The 20,057-nt window shown below is 41.9% G+C and overlaps 6 protein-coding genes across 7 annotated transcripts; 2 read left to right on the plus strand and 4 right to left on the minus strand.

Moving 5' to 3' along the window:
• Window positions 1–7: 7 nt before the first annotated feature.
• LOC117784041 (cytochrome P450 6g1-like) lies at window positions 8–2,065 on the minus strand. The gene is made up of 4 exons (XM_034621638.1): window positions 1,961–2,065; window positions 1,233–1,705; window positions 378–1,178; window positions 8–324 (listed from the first exon to the last, which is right to left on the minus strand). Exons 2-4 carry the CDS (start codon window positions 1,695–1,697, stop codon window positions 19–21), a joined length of 1,572 nt encoding a protein of 523 aa, XP_034477529.1. The 5' UTR covers window positions 1,698–1,705; window positions 1,961–2,065; the 3' UTR covers window positions 8–18.
• A 320-nt stretch (window positions 2,066–2,385) lies between these two features.
• LOC117784043 (methyltransferase-like protein 25) lies at window positions 2,386–4,797 on the minus strand. Its single transcript, XM_034621641.1, has 3 exons — window positions 4,392–4,797; window positions 4,128–4,328; window positions 2,386–3,519 (listed from the first exon to the last, which is right to left on the minus strand). The coding sequence occupies exons 1-3, from the start codon at window positions 4,776–4,778 to the stop codon at window positions 2,629–2,631; spliced, it is 1,479 nt and encodes a 492-aa protein (XP_034477532.1). The 5' UTR covers window positions 4,779–4,797; the 3' UTR covers window positions 2,386–2,628.
• LOC117784045 (small nuclear ribonucleoprotein F) lies at window positions 3,651–4,122 on the plus strand. Its single transcript, XM_034621643.1, has one exon. It carries the CDS (start codon window positions 3,747–3,749, stop codon window positions 4,011–4,013), a length of 267 nt encoding a protein of 88 aa, XP_034477534.1. The 5' UTR covers window positions 3,651–3,746; the 3' UTR covers window positions 4,014–4,122.
• LOC117784044 (protein LTO1 homolog) lies at window positions 4,755–5,240 on the minus strand. The gene has a single exon (XM_034621642.1). The coding sequence runs from the start codon at window positions 5,203–5,205 to the stop codon at window positions 4,783–4,785; it is 423 nt and encodes a 140-aa protein (XP_034477533.1). The 5' UTR covers window positions 5,206–5,240; the 3' UTR covers window positions 4,755–4,782.
• Window positions 5,241–5,318: 78 nt separating this feature from the next.
• Window positions 5,319–7,093, minus strand: LOC117784040 (WASH complex subunit 1). The gene has a single exon (XM_034621637.1). It carries the CDS (start codon window positions 6,997–6,999, stop codon window positions 5,419–5,421), a length of 1,581 nt encoding a protein of 526 aa, XP_034477528.1. The 5' UTR covers window positions 7,000–7,093; the 3' UTR covers window positions 5,319–5,418.
• A 441-nt stretch (window positions 7,094–7,534) lies between these two features.
• On the plus strand, window positions 7,535–19,825 carry LOC117783462. 2 transcript variants are annotated; one of them, XM_034620871.1, is made up of 12 exons: window positions 7,535–7,729; window positions 8,411–8,678; window positions 9,940–10,065; window positions 10,138–10,365; window positions 10,429–10,776; window positions 10,832–11,633; window positions 13,354–13,648; window positions 13,710–13,830; window positions 14,737–14,833; window positions 14,897–17,353; window positions 17,930–18,421; window positions 18,589–19,825. In XM_034620871.1, the coding sequence occupies exons 2-12, from the start codon at window positions 8,496–8,498 to the stop codon at window positions 19,428–19,430; spliced, it is 5,991 nt and encodes a 1,996-aa protein (XP_034476762.1). In that variant the 5' UTR covers window positions 7,535–7,729; window positions 8,411–8,495; the 3' UTR covers window positions 19,431–19,825. The 2 variants fall into 2 exon arrangements, with proteins under 2 accessions (XP_034476762.1, XP_034476763.1); XM_034620872.1 differs by having other exon boundaries at window positions 13,369–13,648.
• Window positions 19,826–20,057: the final 232 nt, after the last annotated feature.

The raw sequence follows: 20,057 nt of genomic DNA on the forward strand, positions 1-20,057 counted from the left end.
TTATTCTCAAGATTAGAATTAGAGCATCTTAGCCTTATTATCGTAAAGTCCATCGTGAATAATCTCCAAGAAGGGGCCCGTATGCAGTTGAAGTACAAAGGTGTTTGGATCGAATTCCACATCCTTTACAGTCTTTGAACAGCAGCGCACATAGTGATTCTTGAGGAAGTGCACCAGTCCCAGCTTAGCCTGGAGCAGGCCAATTCGACTGCCAATGCAGTTGTGAGGGCCCAGACCAAAGGGCTGATAGGCCATGGCGACAATCGACTTGCGATTCTCAGGCGAGAAGCGTTCAGGGTCAAAGTGATCCGGATTTGGCCAGTACTGATAAAAATACCGATTAGTATAAGGTCTAGAGATTAGTGTCCATAACCTACCTTGGGATCACGCTGGAGACCATAGACAGGTATGAAGACTGGAATGCCCGTCTCCAACTTGTAGTTGTAGTAGGGTTCCAAGGAGAGATCCGGCTGACCCTTGATGCCTTGGTACTCTCGATCGAGGAAGGGCAACACTGGATACATGCGGAGTATTTCATCCACCACCATGGTGAGATATTCCAGTGAATTAATTGTCTCGTAGGTCAATTTGCCGCCGTCCTTTAGCAGAGCTTCATTGATTTCCTGCCTCAACCGATCCTGAAGGACCGGCTGTTTGGCCAGCTCCAGGAGACCAAAGCTCATGGCCGATGAGGAAGTCTCAAATCCAGCGGTGAAGAAGACACTCGCCTGGGCAACCAGAAAATCGTTGTTTTTGGCTAGATGTGGCTTTGTAGGATCCTGGGCTGCCTCTTTTCTCAGTCCCACCAATACATCAATGAGATCATTGCGTATGGTGGACGACCGCTCCCGTTCCGCCATCACATGGTTGATGCTCTTCCGTAAGAAATTTGAATATTCGTCTGTGAAGAACTTGGCACGGAGGAGGGCCACGAGTTTTGGCAAAAAGAAGACCACAAAGAAATCCTTGCTGCGCATTAGCGTTGGCTTTAAGACCTTGCATCCCTGAGTATGGAACTCTGCATCCGGATTCTGCAAGCTGTCAGCGCGAATACCAAAGGCAATGGTTGCAATCGAGTCTGCTGTGAACCTCGAGCAAACACTTTTAATATCCGAGATATAAGGGACATTCATGCCGGGATTATGTTTTGTCAAATGCGATTCCAAATCTGCGCATATCTAAAAGAGCAATCATTAGATCTGTTCTTTATTGTTCACATAGGGATTACTCACCTCCTGCATCAGAGGATACATAGCTTTGAGTTTGCCGCTGGTAAAAACTGGCGTCAATTTGGTGCGAATCTCCTTCCACTGAGGATTGCGCACAAGAAAGAGATTATTTGAGCCAAGGACATCGCCATGAGGATCACAGCGTGCATACCGATTCGTGAAACGATTAAAATCCTTGATCAGCACGGATTTAATGAGTTCTGGCTCTCGAATAACTAGAGCTGGCTTATTAAACACATAGATGCCTACTACAGCCTCATTCTCCATCCGGGGATCCCTGTATATGTCCGAGATATGCATGCCAAAAAACCTCTTCTGCTGGAACACCGCCAAGGTATTACCCAAAATGGGAGTAGGCTTTATATAAGGAATTCCTTTGCGCTTCCAGTAGCTGTGATTTCGTTGAAACCACATGTAGATGCCACTCAATGCGGTTAGTAGCAGGAAAAGTATTGCAGTTATAATCATGTTAAAAGCTGAAGAAAATATGTTATATTTATAACAATTAGAATCTTTAAAATCCAAAGGTTTCTCATGCAAAACTCAATATTAATTCTTAAATATATAAAAAAAGAAATTTGTTTGGAGGCTAATATGTTTTACTTATTCACAGATTCGTTATTATCTATTAATCTCTAGACACATTAATTCCTTTGTTTTCATTTTATAATATACATTTTATATATTTTCTATTCACTTCTTTATTTAAAACAACCGACAAGATTATATACCTTTAATATTATCGAATCGCGAGCGTATGACCGACAATGTTCGCTTCTTACAAAGCACCCGCAAAGTTAACTCAAAACTGGGACCATTTATAGCAAAAATCTTGTTGACACACTAATTATAAAAAGATAGGCGCTAAGCAAGATTATATGAAAATGTAGATAAAAATAAGAGTTCAGAAATATGCTTGGAAAGTATTCCACAATCCACGTGTGTAGTAGAAAGATAAAAACAATAAACATTTTAAAATACAATGTATTACCATATATACGAAATAAACGGGATTAAAAAATACAATGTCGTTGTGAATGAGAAGTTTTTGGATTAATAAAATGAGTGTATGTTACTTAGACTCACAAAAAATTTTAATTACAATTGTTTTAAGTAAATGAATAAACCTTGTCAAAGACAATAAAAACTAATTACATTATTTTTTTGAAAATTTTTAATATTTCGCACAAATTACAAAAGAATGTTACAAGTCAAATTATAAATTTACCGGGTATCATAGGGTGTCTGACAGTCATAAACTTTAAAGTTGTTCTTTTAAATTGATGTTACTATTGCATTGCGAAAAACATATTTACAAATTGACTATTGCACGTTTCTCAATTGATTTAAATGATAATCAGTAAAACGTCAAAATCCAGATTTCAACCAGATTTAGCGCCTATTGCTTGATAGCAACAATTGCATAGTGACGTGGTGATATAACCGCGTCAAACAAGTCAATCAGATAGCTGTGCTCATAGCCGAGCTCCTTGAGGTACAGCAGACGATCCAACAGTATAACACTCTCCAGAACAGGAGCAAAGGACATACGGAGCAGATAGAAGAGCTCCAAGTATTGACGATCTATTTCATGTTTCTCCAGCAACAACAGCAGTTCCTCTTCCTCTACAGTTGCCAACCAAGGTACATTCAGTTTATCTGCGCACTTTTTAACATATTCCGGAAAAGAGTCAAATTTTTTAACTTTGCCCACCTGCAATTCGTTTTTCAGGTGTGGGGCATGCCGACAAACCAAAAGTTCGAGAAGTGCCCGATAGTAAAGTGTTATGTTGGGCAACTCCTTGGCCGCCAAGGTGCGTTCAATGGATTGGGCAGCAAGCATTCTTGCATTGCGACCCAATCTTACTTTTCGCTCCTGCAGATAGCAACTTAGTGGGAATCCACAATCTACTTGCTGATCCATTAACGCCTTGTTGCCAAAGAACTCTTGCTGGGAGAAATGTTCCCGCAATAAATGATAGCAACAGCCGACATTACATAGGATGCGACAGTTGTCCTGGGCATGGAACACCTGTAAGCAGGTGGACGCAAGATTTCCACAGGTGTGCAGGCCCGTCAGGCATATGTTATTGGACTGCTGGTCAAAGTGCTCTGTCAGTAAATCACTCAGGTTCAGTTCTGTAGTTATGAACCTTGATGTAGTTTTGTAATTTTCCAGAGAGGGTGGAATTATAGATGCATCTTGTTGGTTTGATTTTTTGCCGCGACGTGCTGGTATTATTCCTTGACTCTGCAGTTCAGCGCGTTCCGTTAAACCGTTCCAAGCGCGCTAGTTTAAATAAAAAGAAAGTGTTGATAAATTGCATAGAAATATCATAACATCTGCTGCGCATGCATCTTGCAACACTGAAAAATCTATAAGAACAACCCTGTCTCTCAGCTGTCAAATGCTCTTCTTCTTACTTCTGCTTGCCCGACGCAAAAACGTTTTAGCCGGCATTTTTAACGCAAATTTACAAATTCATTCCAAAAACTTGCAAAAAATAAACAAACAAAATGTCAGCTGGCATGCCAATTAATCCTAAACCATTTCTGAATGGTCTGACTGGAAAACCTGTACTCGTAAAACTGAAATGGGGACAGGAATACAAAGGTTTTCTGGTGTCGGTGGACGGATACATGAACATGCAGCTGGCCAACACGGAGGAAGTGATCGAGGGTTCAGTGACTGGAAATCTTGGCGAAGTGCTGATACGTTGCAACAATGTGCTCTATATTAAAGGCATGGAGGATGACGATGAGGAGGGGGAAATGCGCGATTAAAAAACCAGGGCTACAATGGGCGCCATTCTCAGTACAAGACGTCGCAAGCAAACTTATCATTAAGTATCGAAAGTAATGAAATAAACATGTATTTATTTTATAGAAAAGACTTACCTGTAGCTTGCGATTGCGTGATAAGGCATTTTCAGTGTTTGTCGTATTGGCATCAATGCCGAGCACGCGATGTCCATACTGGAGCGCCAATCTGGATGAGAGATAACCTTTTCCATCGCCAGCATCAACAATAAAGGAAGTCGAGTTTGGGGTACTTTTGCTTTGAACTAGTTTATCTATAAGGGCCGCCGTCAACTCCACCTAATAATGGAAATCACGCTAGAGACAGTTTCTTATATACTTCATTTTGTATGTGATGCCTACCTCATGACATTTTTTGGCGCTCATAAATTCCTTGATGCTCAGCTGAGTGTGCGTTGACGTCGCCAGTTGTTGCTCTAACTGCTCCACTGTAGTCAATAGCTTCTCATAGTTCTCCAGACGCAGATGATCGCCTGCTGCCAGGAAACTTGCAAAGGCGGGAAACTGTTGACTCTGCCGATTCGACCGCCAAAATAGTGTGTCTATTGCCTGATTCAGGTCTTTGGCAGTGTTTAGCTCTAAACGTAGTGGTTCGGGCACAAAGTGCTGCCAGTGATCGTCCGTTAAGTAGTTGACCATGTGGCAGTTGACAAAATCCCAGTGAGGTTCCAGATAGGTCAACAAGCCATCAAGTGACCTCCTCAACTCTGCCACGCCCACGCTCCCCATTCCTCTAGAAACTGAAATCTTTGCGTTCCTCTGTGGCTGAACTCTGTGGTCCGTTAATTCCTTTCTTTGTGCCCAGCAAGGCACCCAATCGACGATGCGTGTTGCGGATGAGCTCCACAGTGCCAATGATGTCCGCCTCAGGATCGTTGTGGCGGGGAAACTGTTCGATTAGCGTGCGCAGCTGTTGCAGTGTTCGCAGAACCTTGTCCGTATGTGGTAACTGCTGTTGGGCCACCACTTCGCCGTATATGACACCCAGTTCCTCACCAAGTTGTACGCCCTGAGCGTAACCCAGCTGATATCCTTCCTGATTACCCTGAGCACGGCCGTCGGCGATGCCCTCCTCGTAGCCACGGCGTGCGTGTTCTTCCTCGGTAAGCACTATATCGTCAAAGAGATCATTAATATCTCGCGAAGCAGTGGACATCGTTGAAATGTGGCTGCACTCAAGTCTATCGAAGTGGCCCGTATCGATAACCAGCGATGATAAATCAAACAAACTTGTAACGTTGCCCAACACTTGAAAAAGAAAAGCCAAAGTTTTTAATGCTCGATCTGCCTAATAATGATTTAATAATTTATACTAATGCTTAAAGCAAGGCACTTAGTTGAAACAATTTTGGATTTAATTGTTGTGCTACTACTCCCAAGCATCGTCTTCCTCTGAATTGCCCTCATCGCTGGACATGGAACCTTTGCTCTTCTCCATTGGTGACTCGATTAACTTGGACAATTGTTGCATTATGGGATTGCCCGACTGTTCCGCTGGATTCTGGCTGCCGGAGATGCCCTTGCGACGCAGCATAAGCTTGTTGTGCAAATCCGCCATGAGATCCCCGCCAGTTGCCGGTCCGCCTGCCCTTGAGCGACTTGCGCCACTCGAGTTTTGGGTATTTTGTGTATCCACTACGTCTAGGTTGACGGGCGCTGCTGCCGGTGAACGTAAGCGTCCACCGAGGGCACCGCCAGCGTTACGTATGGCAGCCATGAGCTCAGAGCGTGGATCCGGCGCTGGTGGTGCCCGAGATTGTGGTATGTGCAGTGGAGTTTCAATAGACGGCGATAATGGTTTGATCACGTCATCATTGGGCAGCTTTAAGGCCATTTGAGGTGGGGGCGGCGGAGGTGGCCGTGGCGGTGCTAGTGTTGGTGGTGGCGGTGGAGGCGGTGGTGCCAATGTTCTTGGCGGTGGCATACTCATCGACTGCATCTGCGGCACTTTTCTCACCGTATGCGTCTGGGCAGCTAAAGCTTGCACCGTGATATCCACGTCCATATTTATCTCCGGCTCTGTCAAACCAGGTAAATCGGGTAAATCAACAAACTGATGCGATGGCGCAATTGGAGTTTGCTCCTCCACCGGCTCATATTGCAGGTCATTGGCGATGCCTGGCAAATCGGGCAAGTCCAGAGGAACATCAATGGCTGGTGCTGCCAATGCAGCTGGAGTGTAACGCAAATCTCCCGCCGGAGTTGCCAGTTTGGTGGTGCCATGGGCCAGTGAATGTGGTGCCGGCGCCAGCAGTTCGGATGCAATTGGCCTGGGCTTGTGGGCAGCAGCTCGTCTGTAACTCTGTGGCGGCAGTGTGCGCTTCCAGGCATTTAGATCGATGGTTCCGTTTCGGCCGCCCGTATAGGCAAACTCATTGGAATTGAAACGCATGAGGGTGGGCATTGATTTGACAGCTGGCAACGAGCCCAAACCGGCTGTTCGATTAGTCATTTGACGCTCGATAACCAGCGGCATCTCAAGCTGATCCTCACCACGCACATGAAAGCTGACGGAGTCCAGACCCGCAGCCGATTCCTGTTCACTGGTTGCTTCATCGTCACGATTCCGCAGCCGAGGCTGCTGTTGATCCAACGACGACGGCGGTGGATCCATTGGCTCCTGTGCCACCACCGGCGGAAATGTTGCCGGTATGTTGCCTAGAATCGCGCTGCCGGGGAAACGAGCGGGCGCAAAGATTTTAATTGATTTTTTAGATCCAACGAGGGCATTAATTTTCGCCTGCGCACGCATGACACGCTCATTTATCTGCTGGACCTTGGCACCATTTCTTTCTAACCGAGCATCGATACGCCCAAAAATTGAGTTGATTGTTTTGTTTAGGCAGTCGAGCGACTGTGCTGCTCTGATTATAGTTTCCTCGTGATGTAGATCCGTTGGAATTATCGACACCTGGTAGGCGCTGTGCACGTAAGTGTCGCTCTCATCCATTTTACCAAACTCTTGAAAATAAATTAAACTACAAACTAATATTTTAATCGCTTTAATATGCGATTTTATGCGCCCCCAATTTTTCCCCTATCAAATAAAATCAACAGCTGGTTGGTGGGCGCGGCGTTGCCAACTGAATCATACGATAGTATGCTAACAGTTTCGATATCTGTGTATGTCGATTTTAGAGATTCTCCATCCCTGGTAAAAATTGCAAATTCAAAAATGAAAAAACAAAAACTTAAAAGATGCATAAATTTGATGAAAATTTAAAACTCGAAAAATTAAGGTTAACATTTTAATGAAGGTTTGAAGCTCGACAGCACTCGGGGAGAGAAGTTATAAATGTAATTCTGAAAAAAATATTAAAAATGCTGAAAATTCCAACAAACATGGTGAAAAAAACTCTAGCTTTAGAATTAAAAAATAAACTAAGAAAGAAACAAAGCAGAATAATCTTAAGTTCTCAATTTTAACAATTGACCCAAAATGGTACATACTGCCAGATCGGTGAATTTGACAGGGTGGCAACCTTTCGGTCGGGTGACAGCATTTGGGCCCGGTGGCAACGTTGTGAGTAGAGTTGTCTCATAAACATCGGCATCGCCAGTTTTGTTACGTGAAAAATTTGTCAAAGGCTGATTTTATTTAGTTTAAAAGTGCTTAATAAATATTTTTCACAGCATTAAAGTGTGTTAAACTAATTGTACAAATGTTCTAATGTAAAAAGGTATGTTTGCCAACATTTTCTAAGCTTGCAAATTATTTTTAAGCGAGTTGAATGCGCGTATAGTATAAACGTGGCTACATCGTTGGAAAATGTTGTGGAAAAGTTCCAAAATCGACAATCAAGCAATTTAATATGGTCCTAAAAGTGTGTATTGGATCATTGCCAAAATGGTTAATGTGCAAAGTGTTAAAAAAAAAAACACCATATTATCAAGATACAAATGTGTTTTGCAAGTGTGAAAAAATAATGCGTGCTTGCTTGTCTGGCGTCCGCCATTTTGAATTTTTGCTGAAAAGTATTGCAGCCCCGTTGCCTTGTGTGTTTATTGTTCGCCCATAAACAGCGTGTATGTTTGTTTGTGCATATACGTACATATATTTAATATATATGTATATGGTGGTTTGGTGCTTGTTTACATGTGTTTTTGTGTGCTATGAAAGCGAAGCCACATCAACAATAAATTATATGCGCATATATACATATGTACTTGTATACCGTAATTTCTTTGTTTTATGTGGTCATGATATATGTATACAGAAATATGTGTTTGTAAGTGCCAGAAGAGTGACCACATGACAAGGGTTGAAAAAAATGCATATCGATAAATGACAATTAAATAATTTTAAATCGTATATTTGTTGTATATGGATTCTAATTTGTTTTTCAACTTTCCTTTTGCAGCTTAACGTCTGCAATTATTTTGTTAATCGCTCAAGAAAGTGATACGGAATAGATTGGAAACGAAGTCGAAGGGAAAAGTCGAAATATGGAGAATATATTCCAATCATATCCGGAGGATGCGCGCCGCATTGGCGAAGAGTATTTATCCAGTCTAACGGATTTGAATTGCAATAGCAAGCCGCTCATCAATATGCTCACAATGCTCGCCGAGGAGAACATCAACTATGCTGCAGTCATTGTGCGCGTGGTGGAATATCACATCAGCCAGGTTAACAAATAAAGCATTATTAATTAACAGCCACCATACAGAAAGAGAGAGACACAAACACACACACACACATATACATATACATATTCATACAAACACACTTTGAAAAGTGTTCCGAGTCCTCGTAACGAATGCCGCCCGTACGGCTGTTGTGTTAGCACATGATCTCCATGTCCAAAATGTGTGTTAGGAATATAGGCTCTTAATCCACATCACATTCCTGAGTTGTAAATCTATTGATAGCATTGATTGATTACATCATTATCTGTGTTATTTCTTAAAAAGATACTATCAATCGGTTTTCATCTCAGTCTTCGATGGAGTACAATCAACAAAAGCGTCACAAGTTTCAATTATTGCATAATTAAATCCTTTGTTTCTTTTGTTATTGCTCCTCCATCAGCAACAATTTTAAAGATTATTTACACTACCAATTTAAAGATTTGTATTGGTTTGTGTTTGTAAACTTTCGAATCAAATTAATGCGTAACTCATATTGAAATATTTATTTGGGTTTTAAGCAGAGACTGATTTATCCTCTACAAGGTAAGACGTTTCGTTTACTATATACTTCTATTCTTCTTTTGCCTCGATAATCTTGAAGTAAATAAAATAAAAAAAGAAATCGAAAAGAAAATTGCAATAAAAAGTGAAAATACTTAAACAATTGTCATCAAGTTGTCTTTTATTTTATACAAAAACATTGACAAACAAATAATAACAACAAATAACAAAACACGCAGCGTTCTCTGTTTTGCAAAAAAGAGAGAAGAAACCAGAACAATTTGGCCAAAAAAAAAGGAATATAAAATCGTAAGCTTTTCATCTCTTTGTTAAACAAGAAATAAAAACTACAAATTCGTAATAGAAAACTAATAATTTTAAACTATTTTTGATATGAATGTATTGCGCTAGATGAGTTGATAAGTGTATTTCGTATAAATTTATATTTATACACATTTATTTATATTCGGGGGTGTATGAAATCCGATCTAGTCTCAAGACTTGTTTTGAAATCCTAAAGGTTGATAGTTAGACTGTAGATGTTTGCTTTGATCAACTGCACGCACTCAATAACATGGAGATGCATCTGTGTCCAGCAGCTGTCGTCGTTGTCGTTGTCGTGACCGTCATCGTTGTTAATCGTGACCAGGACTATGTGAATTGATGATGTGCCTCAATCTGTGTCCACACACTTCGCTAGCGACGTTGTAGAAACTTATGTTCTATTTATTCTTACCTATCTTACCAAATCAAACAGGTGCCGCCAGAATTCAAATTGCCCATACTATATTTAATTGATTCCATAATTAAGAATGTGAAAAGCAGCTACGTCCAGCTGTTTGGGCAATGTATAGTCAATATATTTCTCAACGCCTTCGAGTCGGTAAGTTCAATCTATTCAATACCCGATCTCAATATAATTAATGAGTTTCTCTCTGCGCATTGTAATCTTTAGGTGCAACACTCACCGTCACAGGTTCTGGAGAAGGTTAGGGAGCGCATGTATCTGCTTCGTCAGACATGGAACGAGGTGTTCCCCGCCTCCAAGATGTATGCGCTGGATGTGAAGGTTAAGCGTCTGGATAACAATTGGCCCATCACAGCAAAACCTATCACGGCAAACCAGGCAACCAAAATACACGTTAATCCGGCCATACATGTGAATCCCGACTTTCTTAAAACGGTAACTAAACTTCAGAGCGATAAGTAATCTGAGAATCCATTTGACACACTTGTGCATCCACAGGGCATGGTGGTAAATACCACACTGCAAACCGACATGGAGGAGATACTTCAGGCCAAGACACGTGAGCTGTTGGAGCTGAAGAAGCGCAAATTAGAGCTGGAATTGGAGCAAACTAAAATGCATTTAAAGGAACAGGAGCGTCAACTAAGTCAGGCTACCGATGCCATTTCCGTGACTCCTATAGCCATGCCCGTGCCAGCGGTCCCACTGCGTCCGCCGGGCATGGAGACCATTCTTCCTCCAGTTGGAGCTGCTGGGCCGCCAATGTATCCCGGTGGAATGCGTCACATGCGTCCAGTGATGCCTGCAGCGGCTGGTGGCATGATACCCGGAGTTGGCCAGCAACCGGTAAGTTAATATTGTAGTTTTCCAACAACTTAAACTAATCATGGCTTGCTTACAGCCCTTTGCCAACAAACCAAAGGTGCATCCGGTTAACGCCGCTATGCTTAACTCGGTACGTCCACGGGATCCTCGACTTGCACGACAAATGCAGCCACAAGCATCGTCACAAATGGCCGCGCCCATGCGCACCAATGATCCGCGCCTGGAGAGCCATAAGCCGTCATCCTCATCATCGACCCACAAATCTAGTCGCTCGCGCAGCAAGTCTCCACTGCGCAACTCTGGCAGCAGTCGCTCCAACAAGGGCAGCAGTAACCATCACAGTTCTTCGAGCAGCAACAGCCGCAAGAGGAGCGAGTCTAAAAGTTCCACTGCTTCAACATCGTCATCTGGCTCCGATGGTCGTCACAAGGGCAGCAGTTCCAGCCTATCGCCGGTCAAGCGTGCGTCTAACTCGCGCGACAAGCACCCCAGCAAGGAGCAAAACGAGCGCTATGCACTCAATGGAGGTTCACCTGTGGCATCAAAGCGCAAGAGCAGCTCACCTGCCAGCTCACCATCGAAATCAAAACGCAATGCCACAAACAAATCGTCAACATCATCGTCAAACACGCGACGTGATGGAGCGAGTAGCAAATCCGGGAGCTCCAACAATGCCCGTTCCCGCAGCCGTTCGCCCATTTACAAAGATGTGGATATGCGCAGCGTGAGGCAGAGCAAATCACCAGAGTCAACAGCATCAGGCAAGATTCCAACTGCTACAACAACAGCATCAGCAGCAGGAACAGTTGCCGCAACAGCAGCAGTTGCAGCATCGTCAGTTCCAGTTAATGCCGTCAACGTCAATGATTTAGAGAAACGTAAGAAACAATTTTTAATTCTAATCTCACATTTGTTAGCCAACAGCCAAGTCGAGAACGATATCAATAGACATGCAAATGACCAAGTAGTTGAAATATTCAGAAATTACAAACCAAATTGGCGGCACTGTAGGCTCACATCTGGCCAATGGCAGGGGGCGGTTGTTGTGGGCGTGTGTTGAAATTCTCTGCTCTGCTCCATACAGTTGAACTTCCACTTGACCAAGAATTGTAAGTAAATTGCAAAAAGTAAGCAAAAAAAAAAAAAAAAATAGAAAACAACCATCAAAGGTCCCTTGAGTATTTTAAATTTTTTCATTATGTTAATCAACTTTTTGCGCTTTACTGAAGAGCTTGGTGATATTCCAACTGGTGGAAACTCTGGAGTTGTCGTTCTGTGATATTTTTGCCTCTAAAATGTTTCGTTGCTTCACTTGACACATTTTTTGGGGCCGTTTTTATTTTTTTAAATATATTCTAAAATTTTAAAATTAAATATCTACATAATCATACAATGTTTAGGCAATTTTTTTAATACTTAAGATCAATACTAAAGTTCAATTAACAAAAAGAAAAGAAAAAAAATACTAAGAGAGAAATGAAAAGAAAAGAAAAACAAATCCAATAAAAATGAGTTTGAAAACCTTTTGCATTCCAGTTGTTTTAATTAAAAAATGCAAAATGTAGCCAGGTGCCGCCTTTGGTGTAATTTTAAGTCTACTTACTGTGTGTTATTGTAAAAAGAAACTAATGAAAACTATAAATCCGTGATAAACAGATAAATAACTGTGAAGACATTGTACCTGATATAATCAGTTGATAAAAACTAAGAAAAAATAAAGACTGCAGTTCTTAAATTGTTGTTGTTAACGTCTAAAAGAAAAACACTTGATAATATTAAAACATTTCACAAACAAAATACATATTTATTTAAGCGTATTGTTGTAATTGTATTGTTATAATACAATCCTCTGATTATACGTCTTTTTTTTTCTAAATATGTATATATCTTATATATAATTTTTATTATTATTGTTATTTTTTTGTATTTGTAGAACGGCACTTTTTTAAAGTTTATTTATTTTTCTATTGTTTTATTTTTAATTAGTCTAACCTGGTTCTTTAACGGAACTCAATCATATTTGATATTATGATTTGTCATTATTTTCCACTAATTTTTCTAGCCCAATTGCTGTGCCTGGTGTTTGTTGATGCCCCAACGTTAGTTATTTTAATTTTTCCTTTCATTTCTTTTTTTTTCCTTGTTACATTTAATTGATTTTGTAAATAGGCCGTGAGTAATTTCGTAATATCATAATTTTCATTTGGTACAACCAAAAATCATTAATTGTTTGTTGCAAGCATAAAAGAATTTTAGATAAATTTCAAATACTTGAACCAGGGCCTCGACCTTCAGCTCCTGTTGCTGCTGCTTCCAGTGCGACGCCGCATTTAGAGGCATCAATTATGGACGTCGATATGAGGCCATTTGGCTCGTTGTCGTTGGTCAGGCCAGCGACGCCGCCGCCTCCAACAATAACAATCAACAGACCAGCAGCAGCAGCAACAACAACAACGACTAATGAAGAATCGAGCAACAACATCACCAGCACAACAAATGCTAGCAGCGCCTCCAACGCATCGAACAATTCCTCCAAATTGCCCACAAAAGTGTCGTTCAAAATACAAAAACCGTTTAATAAATTAGAAAAATCTACAGCGCATTTATCAACAGCATCACTGCTAGCAGCAACAACAGCATCCGCTGCAGCAGCATCAAGTATTGCCACAGCAGCTACCGGCAACGTAAAGCAATCCTCGCCGGCACCCTCATCGGAGTCACTGCAGCAATCCATCAGCAAGCTGTTGAATCCTGTCCAGACGCAGGGCGTCGGTGAGAAGCGTCCGGCTGGTCAGCTGCCACTAGATCATGACGACGACAACATTGATGGCGATGATGACGAAAGACTACAACAACCTCAGCAGAAGCGCAGCAAATCCGCCAAATTGGATGCGTAAGTGTTGACGAATCCTTGACTGATACCTTAACTAAAACCTATTGTTCCATTTCTGCAGTCTCTTTGGCAGCGAAGATGTAGATTTGCGTCGAGTGCTGCCAGGCAAACCAGCTGCCATGGCTTCTAGTGGTGTCATCGTCGTCGAAGATGACTCTATGGAAATCTGGGAAGCCGACAAAGTGAGTTTAATCTCTTATTAAATTACTAGAGAGGACATCAAGCGGATAACTGTCATAGCTTAAACAAAACTGACCCGATTTTCAAACGGAATGTCATTATGACCATAGTTTGGGCTCTAATTTCAATCTGCATTTAAATTTTGTTCGTTTCGAAACCTTTATTATTTTTCGACCATCTTCTTCCATGGTTTCATGTTGATGGTGAGACGTTTCATTTCCTTGTCAAAAATCATGGGAAATTCAACAAAAATTTGCGCTTGTAAAGTGGATAAATCCGCAGTCTGACCAACTTCAAACTGTCATAACTTAATCAAAACTGAACCAATTTTTAAGCGGAGTGTCATTTTAATCATTATTTGGCATTTTATTTCATTCTGCATTTAAATTTTTATGTCTTAAAAAAAAATATTTTTCTCTAGATTCTACTAGATATTGATTTCGATGCTAAGGGTCGTCCCCCCTTTGAAATTTCGAAAATTCAAAATTTTAAATCTTAATTCTTCACTTTTAAACAACTTTTTATATCGTAATAAGTATAAAACAACACTTTAAATCTGATTCTGAAACGTTTCATTTTTCTGTAAAAAATCATACGAAATTGGACAAAAATTTCGACTTGTAAAGTGGCTAGATCAAAATTCTGACCAACTTTAAACTGTCATAAGTTAGTCAAAAATATACCGATTTTTACACGGAATGTCATTTTGATCATGGTTTGGCCTCTTAATTCTTTCTTTATTTAAATTTATGCAATGGTTGTCCATTTTTTTTTTTAAATTTTATACGAATGCCCACTGTATTGTCATCACATTTGATAGCTCTAGCTCTTATAGTTTCTGATTTCTATCCCTTGTAGCATAATAGAATAATTAAAACAAAACTAAGCAACATTTTAATCCTGTTTAGCAATCTTCAAAATCCGTCGCCAAGAAGCCAACTCTGGATGAGCTGCGTGCCAAGCTGGCCAAGACTGTGCGCCACAACCACAAGCTGTCCAAGGGTGGTAAGTAATTAGCACAAGATGCAGTACAGATTGCAGTAAACAATCCGAAATATGCAATTACAGATAAATCCAAGGAACATCCTATGACGCAGCGACTGAAACAGTTGTCGGAGTTGAAGCACAATGATGACTCACAGGAAGCACACGATGAGACAATGCGCACGATACTAAGTCAAGCGCAGGAGATGTTCGAGAATCATGGCATGAATCAGGAACAGTACAAAGATCTGGTCAGCAAAGTGGTCGCCATGAACGAGAGCAGCAAACTGAAGGACAATCGACGACGCGATGGCATAGTTGTCGATGACGAGGATGTGGATGTGGACAGGAATGCAGCACGCGATGCAGTGTTACGCAAGCGTATTCCCAAGCTCAAGGGCAACGAGAATCACGCCTCCAGTTCACCACGCAGTGACGGCGACAACAGATACGAGGAGCAACAACAACAACAACAACCGTCAGTCGGTGACAAGTCTCAGCCGCTGTCCAAGCAGTCCAAGATCAAGCGAGATGGCAAGCGGCGAAAGCCCAGCAAGTGGGGCGAGCAGGTGGATCCAGCTGCAGCTCAGCGTGCTGCCTGGCAATTGGCTCAAAACAACAACAATAACAACAATAATAATAACAATAATAATGGTAACGGTAACAAGCGTATGCCGGTTGCAAATCTTGGAGCTGGCGGTGGTTTCCGTAACATGCCCTGGCAGCATCCACCGCTGGTTATATCACAATCAGCGGTGCCTCCGCCACCACAGCCGCCTTCCATGATGACATTGCCATCAGTGGCTCAAGTATCCATAACCAAAGCCATCAATTCCCTGGATAATCCCATGGCGGATGTGGTGCGCAGCATAACAATTGATGGGGGTAGCAAGGAGATACGTTTCTATAACCAAGTGGCAATCATTTTCATGGCCGGCGATGAGCCGCACGAGATTGGCTTCCAGAATGGCCAACGATCCATCTTTATTGATCACAATGAGCCGCTGGCATTAAGTTTCAATGATGACTACAAACCCTTCCAGTTGGATGGGCAATTGCATCGCATACGATTCGGTCATCCATCCCGAGAATTGTACATCGATGATCACTGGTATGAGATCTACTTTGGTGGTCCTCCCGTTTCATTGCCCATTGGCAATAAACTGCATGTGTTGAAGGCAGAGGGACCGCCTCCAAATGTGGACATTGGACGCGTGCGCCGTGATCTCGTTGTGGGCAAAATCAATATGATTGTCGATGCCCACACGATTGTGCCACTCTTCCTAGACGGGCGACAGCAGACGTTCCTTTTGGGTGCCGAGCAGCATTCGCTGCAGTTTGTGGACAGCTTTCTGTATGCTCTGCTTGACGGACAGTTGCAAAAGCTGGAATACGGCGGATTGCCCAAGAGCATGAAGTTAAATGGGGGACGCAACTGTTTCATACGCTTTGGAACGCTGCCCAAGGGTGTACAAGCTGGCAAGGCACATGTCCAGGATATGGTGTACATTAAGACGGAGGCACCTGCGGAGCCACCACAACCGCCACCGTTACCAGTGCCAGTAATTGCTCCAGCGGCAGTGATTCCTTCTCTGGAGCAATCAACGCCAGCTCCAACTGCTGCAGCAATCGCAGGCGGTGGAGGAGCAGCAGTGCCACTTCCGGTGGCAGCAGCAGCACTTAGCAATCTGAATATAGATGAGCTCTTCAAGAAGCTCGTCTCGTCAGGCATAATTGGTGGACCTGGCACAACCACAGCGCCCGTCACAAGCAGCAACAACAACAGCAACAGCAGCAATAATACAGTTAATGTACCTGCCCTCGAGGTGACTTCCAGCTCCAGCAAAGATGCGTCTGTTCCAGCTGCCGCTCCCGCTCCAGCAGCACCGCCCACAGAGCCCATTAAGCGGATTGATCTACACAAACCAGATACGATCAAGACGCGACAATCGGCGGTAATAGCAACACTCTACCTGGGGATGCAGTGCAGCAGTTGCGGCGTGCGCTTCCCGCCTGAGCAGACCATCAAATATAGTCAGCACTTGGATTGGCATTTCCGACAGAACCGACGTGAACGGGACTCAACCCGGAAGGCGACGTCCAAACGCTGGTTCTATGATCTCAATGATTGGCGACAATACGAGGAAATCGAAGATGTTGAGGAGCGTGAAAGGAACTTTTTGGAGGCGCAAGGCCAACAACTTGGCCCAGATGCCGTCGATGAGGTGTCCCAGCAACGCTCCCTGGACTCACCAATGCCCAGCTGTGCCGCTGGAACGGATGACGTGGATCGCAGCTGTGACATGTGCCATGAGAAATTCGAGCAGTTCTACAACGAAGAGCTGGAGGAATGGCATCTCCGTTCAGCGATACGCGTCGAAGAGAAGATCTATCATCCCTTGTGCTATGAGGACTACAAGAGCTCCTTGAATCCGCCGGCGCCTGTTGCCAGTGACACCGCTGCCAATGGAGATGTGGATATGCTCAATGCCAGCGATGACAATGCTATGGATACGCTAATCAAACTTGAGGATGATTCAGGTGAGTTGCATTTCCTATGTTGAACTCCTATAAAATATTATTTAAATTCTTGTTTTTAATCTTAATAATTAAAATGGGAATAACAATCAAATTTGTATTTAAAAATCAACGCCAAAAGTAACTCTAATTATCAATCTTTAATATACAAATCTCAAGTCACAATTTAATATTATTTTTATTATTGTAACAGCTAAGAAAATAGTAGCGATTATAAATCTCAGTATAAAAATATAAAGTATCAGACTTACTTTTCAAAAATTCAAAGTAATAATTGAATTTATTTGTTCTTTTATTAAAAAATGCAACGAGAAAATAATGATTGATTCTTATGTTTTAGTTTCTTATTTATTTATTTTTATACAAAAATCAAAACGAAGAATTAAAATAAAGTTCTTACAATAAAATATAAAAAAGGCAGAAAAATACAACATTTTCGTATTAATTTAGATAATTTTATCGCGCTTTATATATATTTAACGTATCATTTACCTGATTTGCGATTCCTGTTTCTGTTAAACTTTTGATAACAATCATAAACTATAGTTTAATCATATATCAACTGCAATTCACTTACAGATGATGGCAAGAAATCATCAAACACGATGCTGGATGATGATGACGATGATGTTATTGTGCTGCCCAATGAGGAGCCAAGCGTAACAGAGATCGTTGATGATGATGATGATGAAGAATATGTGCCGGTCACTGTGACACGAACGGAAACAGATATCGAGTCACAGAAAGAGAAAGAAGCAGCGACATCAGCGTCTAGCACTGAAGAGAAGCAGCCGGCGCAGGAGCAGGAGAAAGATAAGGAGCAGGAGAACGACCAACATCAAAAGGCTGAGAATGCCAACGAGTCAGATGTGGAGATCCAGGAGCCAAACATTCCCTTTACCGATCTGGACACATATGTTGAAAAGGAGCCGGTGCCAATGCTCAATGTAAAGATTAAAGAGGAGCCCAAAGATGACGATGAGGAAGATGAAGATGATGGCTTCGAAGATGTGGGCACAGTGGTGACACTGCTGCCGCTACCAGAAGATGAGATATCAATTAACAGCAGTGGTAAGTGTCTCTTTTGCACATACAGTTGGTCAAGTAATTGTTTTGACAAAATAGAAAAACTCACATATTTGTTCACATATTAATAAATTTAAGAGCAAGAATTAATTGACCAACTGTATACATTAATCATTTATCAATTAATACTAAACATGCTTTATGTTGGCTAGAAACCCAAACACAAACAATTGATTCATCTGCCTCGCCGGCGACGTTGGAGCGTCCAGCATCCGTTGCATCGCTCTCAATGCCGCCAAATGAGGATGAACTGGAACTGGAGCCGATGGCGATGGCGTCAACATCCGAGGCTGATTTTAACGGTGAGAATCCGCAGGAGACGCATAATCTAAGCGCAGCGGGACCGGGGCCAGCGTTACCTTTGGCTAGCATAGTTAATAAAATAAAAATAAATATCACTAAGAATACAAGTAGTAATAGTCATAATAGTGCCTCAACAACAACAACTTCAACAACTACATCAACATCAACAACATCAGCGACGACGGCAGCAGCAGTAACAGCAACGGAGTCGCAAGTCTCGGCAATTAGCGTCATTGGCAGCTGTGGAAATACCGATGTGCAGCAGCAACAGAATTCAATACAAACCATTTCCACAATTCCAGTGCTGTGCGGAGGCAATACATTTGTGCCCAAGATTGCCACCAGCAGTTCCACAAATGCGCCGCCTGCTAACATTAGTTCCATTTCGGTTATTGGCAGCAGTTACGGCAGCAGCAGCAGCAGCAACGCCAATAACAACAACAGTAATGGCGCTTCACGTTTACCCACAACAACAGTCACATCATCAATGGGAACGCCAATGACATCGATATCAACGACATCAGCGCCCGTTGCCCAAAAGTCGATAACACCGCCACCGGCCGCCGCTGCAGTCGAAGCTGAGCCTGAGCCTGTTATCGAACTAAAGCCAGCGTTGCGAAATGTTACGTTAAAGAAGACGAAGAAAGTTCAAAATGGCATCGAAACATCGGGCCTTTGCTCGATCATGTAGATGTGTGTGTGTGGAGGCACTTACATGTTATTCCTCTTCTCATTTACATTTTTAATTAGCAATTTTAAAAATTATTTTAGAACGTTAATTAGTTTTAAACAATTTACAGACGTGCGATCGAAGTGCGTTTTTGTTCTCTGTAGGTACCAAGCTTCAGCATCCATATTGCCTGGGCAGCGCTAAGGACGCAACATTTAACTTATTTTATTACGATAATAATGCAAATAAAAAGAAAATTTTACACAACAAATAAAAAACTATAGTATACATAATTTGTGATAATTTTATAACACCTGAGAACAAATTCAGTTACACAAGTCGAGCCCAATTCATATTATCATGTAATGTGCGTCTGCTAATCTGAAACAATAAATAAAAAGCTGAATTCAACAATATATTCGAGTTAATTAATCATTATATGCTTACTTATAATTAACATACTTGATTATTTCAATAAACATTTGGGAAATGCAAAAAGAGTTTGTTTTATTTAAATCAAGTTAATTTTACAGAAAACATTCGCAGATTATTTTAGAATTGAATTTAGAATTTTTCATCATGGCGCGCAAAAACAGTGCTGTATAATTTTCAAGTTTTCTGTCTGGTAAGATTCATAGCAAGCAGCCT

The sequence above is a fragment of the Drosophila innubila genome, assembly GCF_004354385.1.
Source record: "Drosophila innubila isolate TH190305 chromosome 2R unlocalized genomic scaffold, UK_Dinn_1.0 1_C_2R, whole genome shotgun sequence".
Lineage (NCBI taxonomy): Eukaryota > Metazoa > Arthropoda > Insecta > Diptera > Drosophilidae > Drosophila > Drosophila innubila.

Coding starts and splice junctions, on each gene's coding strand:
- LOC117784041 (XM_034621638.1), bottom strand. CDS start 1,697: ATGATTATAACTGCAATACTTTTCCTGCTACTAACCGCATTGAGTGGC. Junction 1,179..1,232: donor TGTATCCTCTGATGCAGGAG/GTGAGTAATCCC, acceptor TTGCTCTTTTAG/ATATGCGCAGATTTGGAATC. Junction 325..377: donor GTCTCCAGCGTGATCCCAAG/GTAGGTTATGGA, acceptor TATTTTTATCAG/TACTGGCCAAATCCGGATCA.
- LOC117784044 (XM_034621642.1), bottom strand. CDS start 5,205: ATGTCCACTGCTTCGCGAGATATTAATGATCTCTTTGACGATATAGTG.
- LOC117784043 (XM_034621641.1), bottom strand. CDS start 4,778: ATGGGGAGCGTGGGCGTGGCAGAGTTGAGGAGGTCACTTGATGGCTTG. Junction 4,329..4,391: donor GCGCCAAAAAATGTCATGAG/GTAGGCATCACA, acceptor TTCCATTATTAG/GTGGAGTTGACGGCGGCCCT. Junction 3,520..4,127: donor CACGCAATCGCAAGCTACAG/GTAAGTCTTTTC, acceptor TATTTAAACTAG/CGCGCTTGGAACGGTTTAAC.
- LOC117784040 (XM_034621637.1), bottom strand. CDS start 6,999: ATGGATGAGAGCGACACTTACGTGCACAGCGCCTACCAGGTGTCGATA.
- LOC117783462 (XM_034620871.1), top strand. CDS start 8,496: ATGGAGAATATATTCCAATCATATCCGGAGGATGCGCGCCGCATTGGC. Junction 13,831..14,736: donor AAATCTGGGAAGCCGACAAA/GTGAGTTTAATC, acceptor AATCCTGTTTAG/CAATCTTCAAAATCCGTCGC. Junction 14,834..14,896: donor CCACAAGCTGTCCAAGGGTG/GTAAGTAATTAG, acceptor ATGCAATTACAG/ATAAATCCAAGGAACATCCT.
- LOC117784045 (XM_034621643.1), top strand. CDS start 3,747: ATGTCAGCTGGCATGCCAATTAATCCTAAACCATTTCTGAATGGTCTG.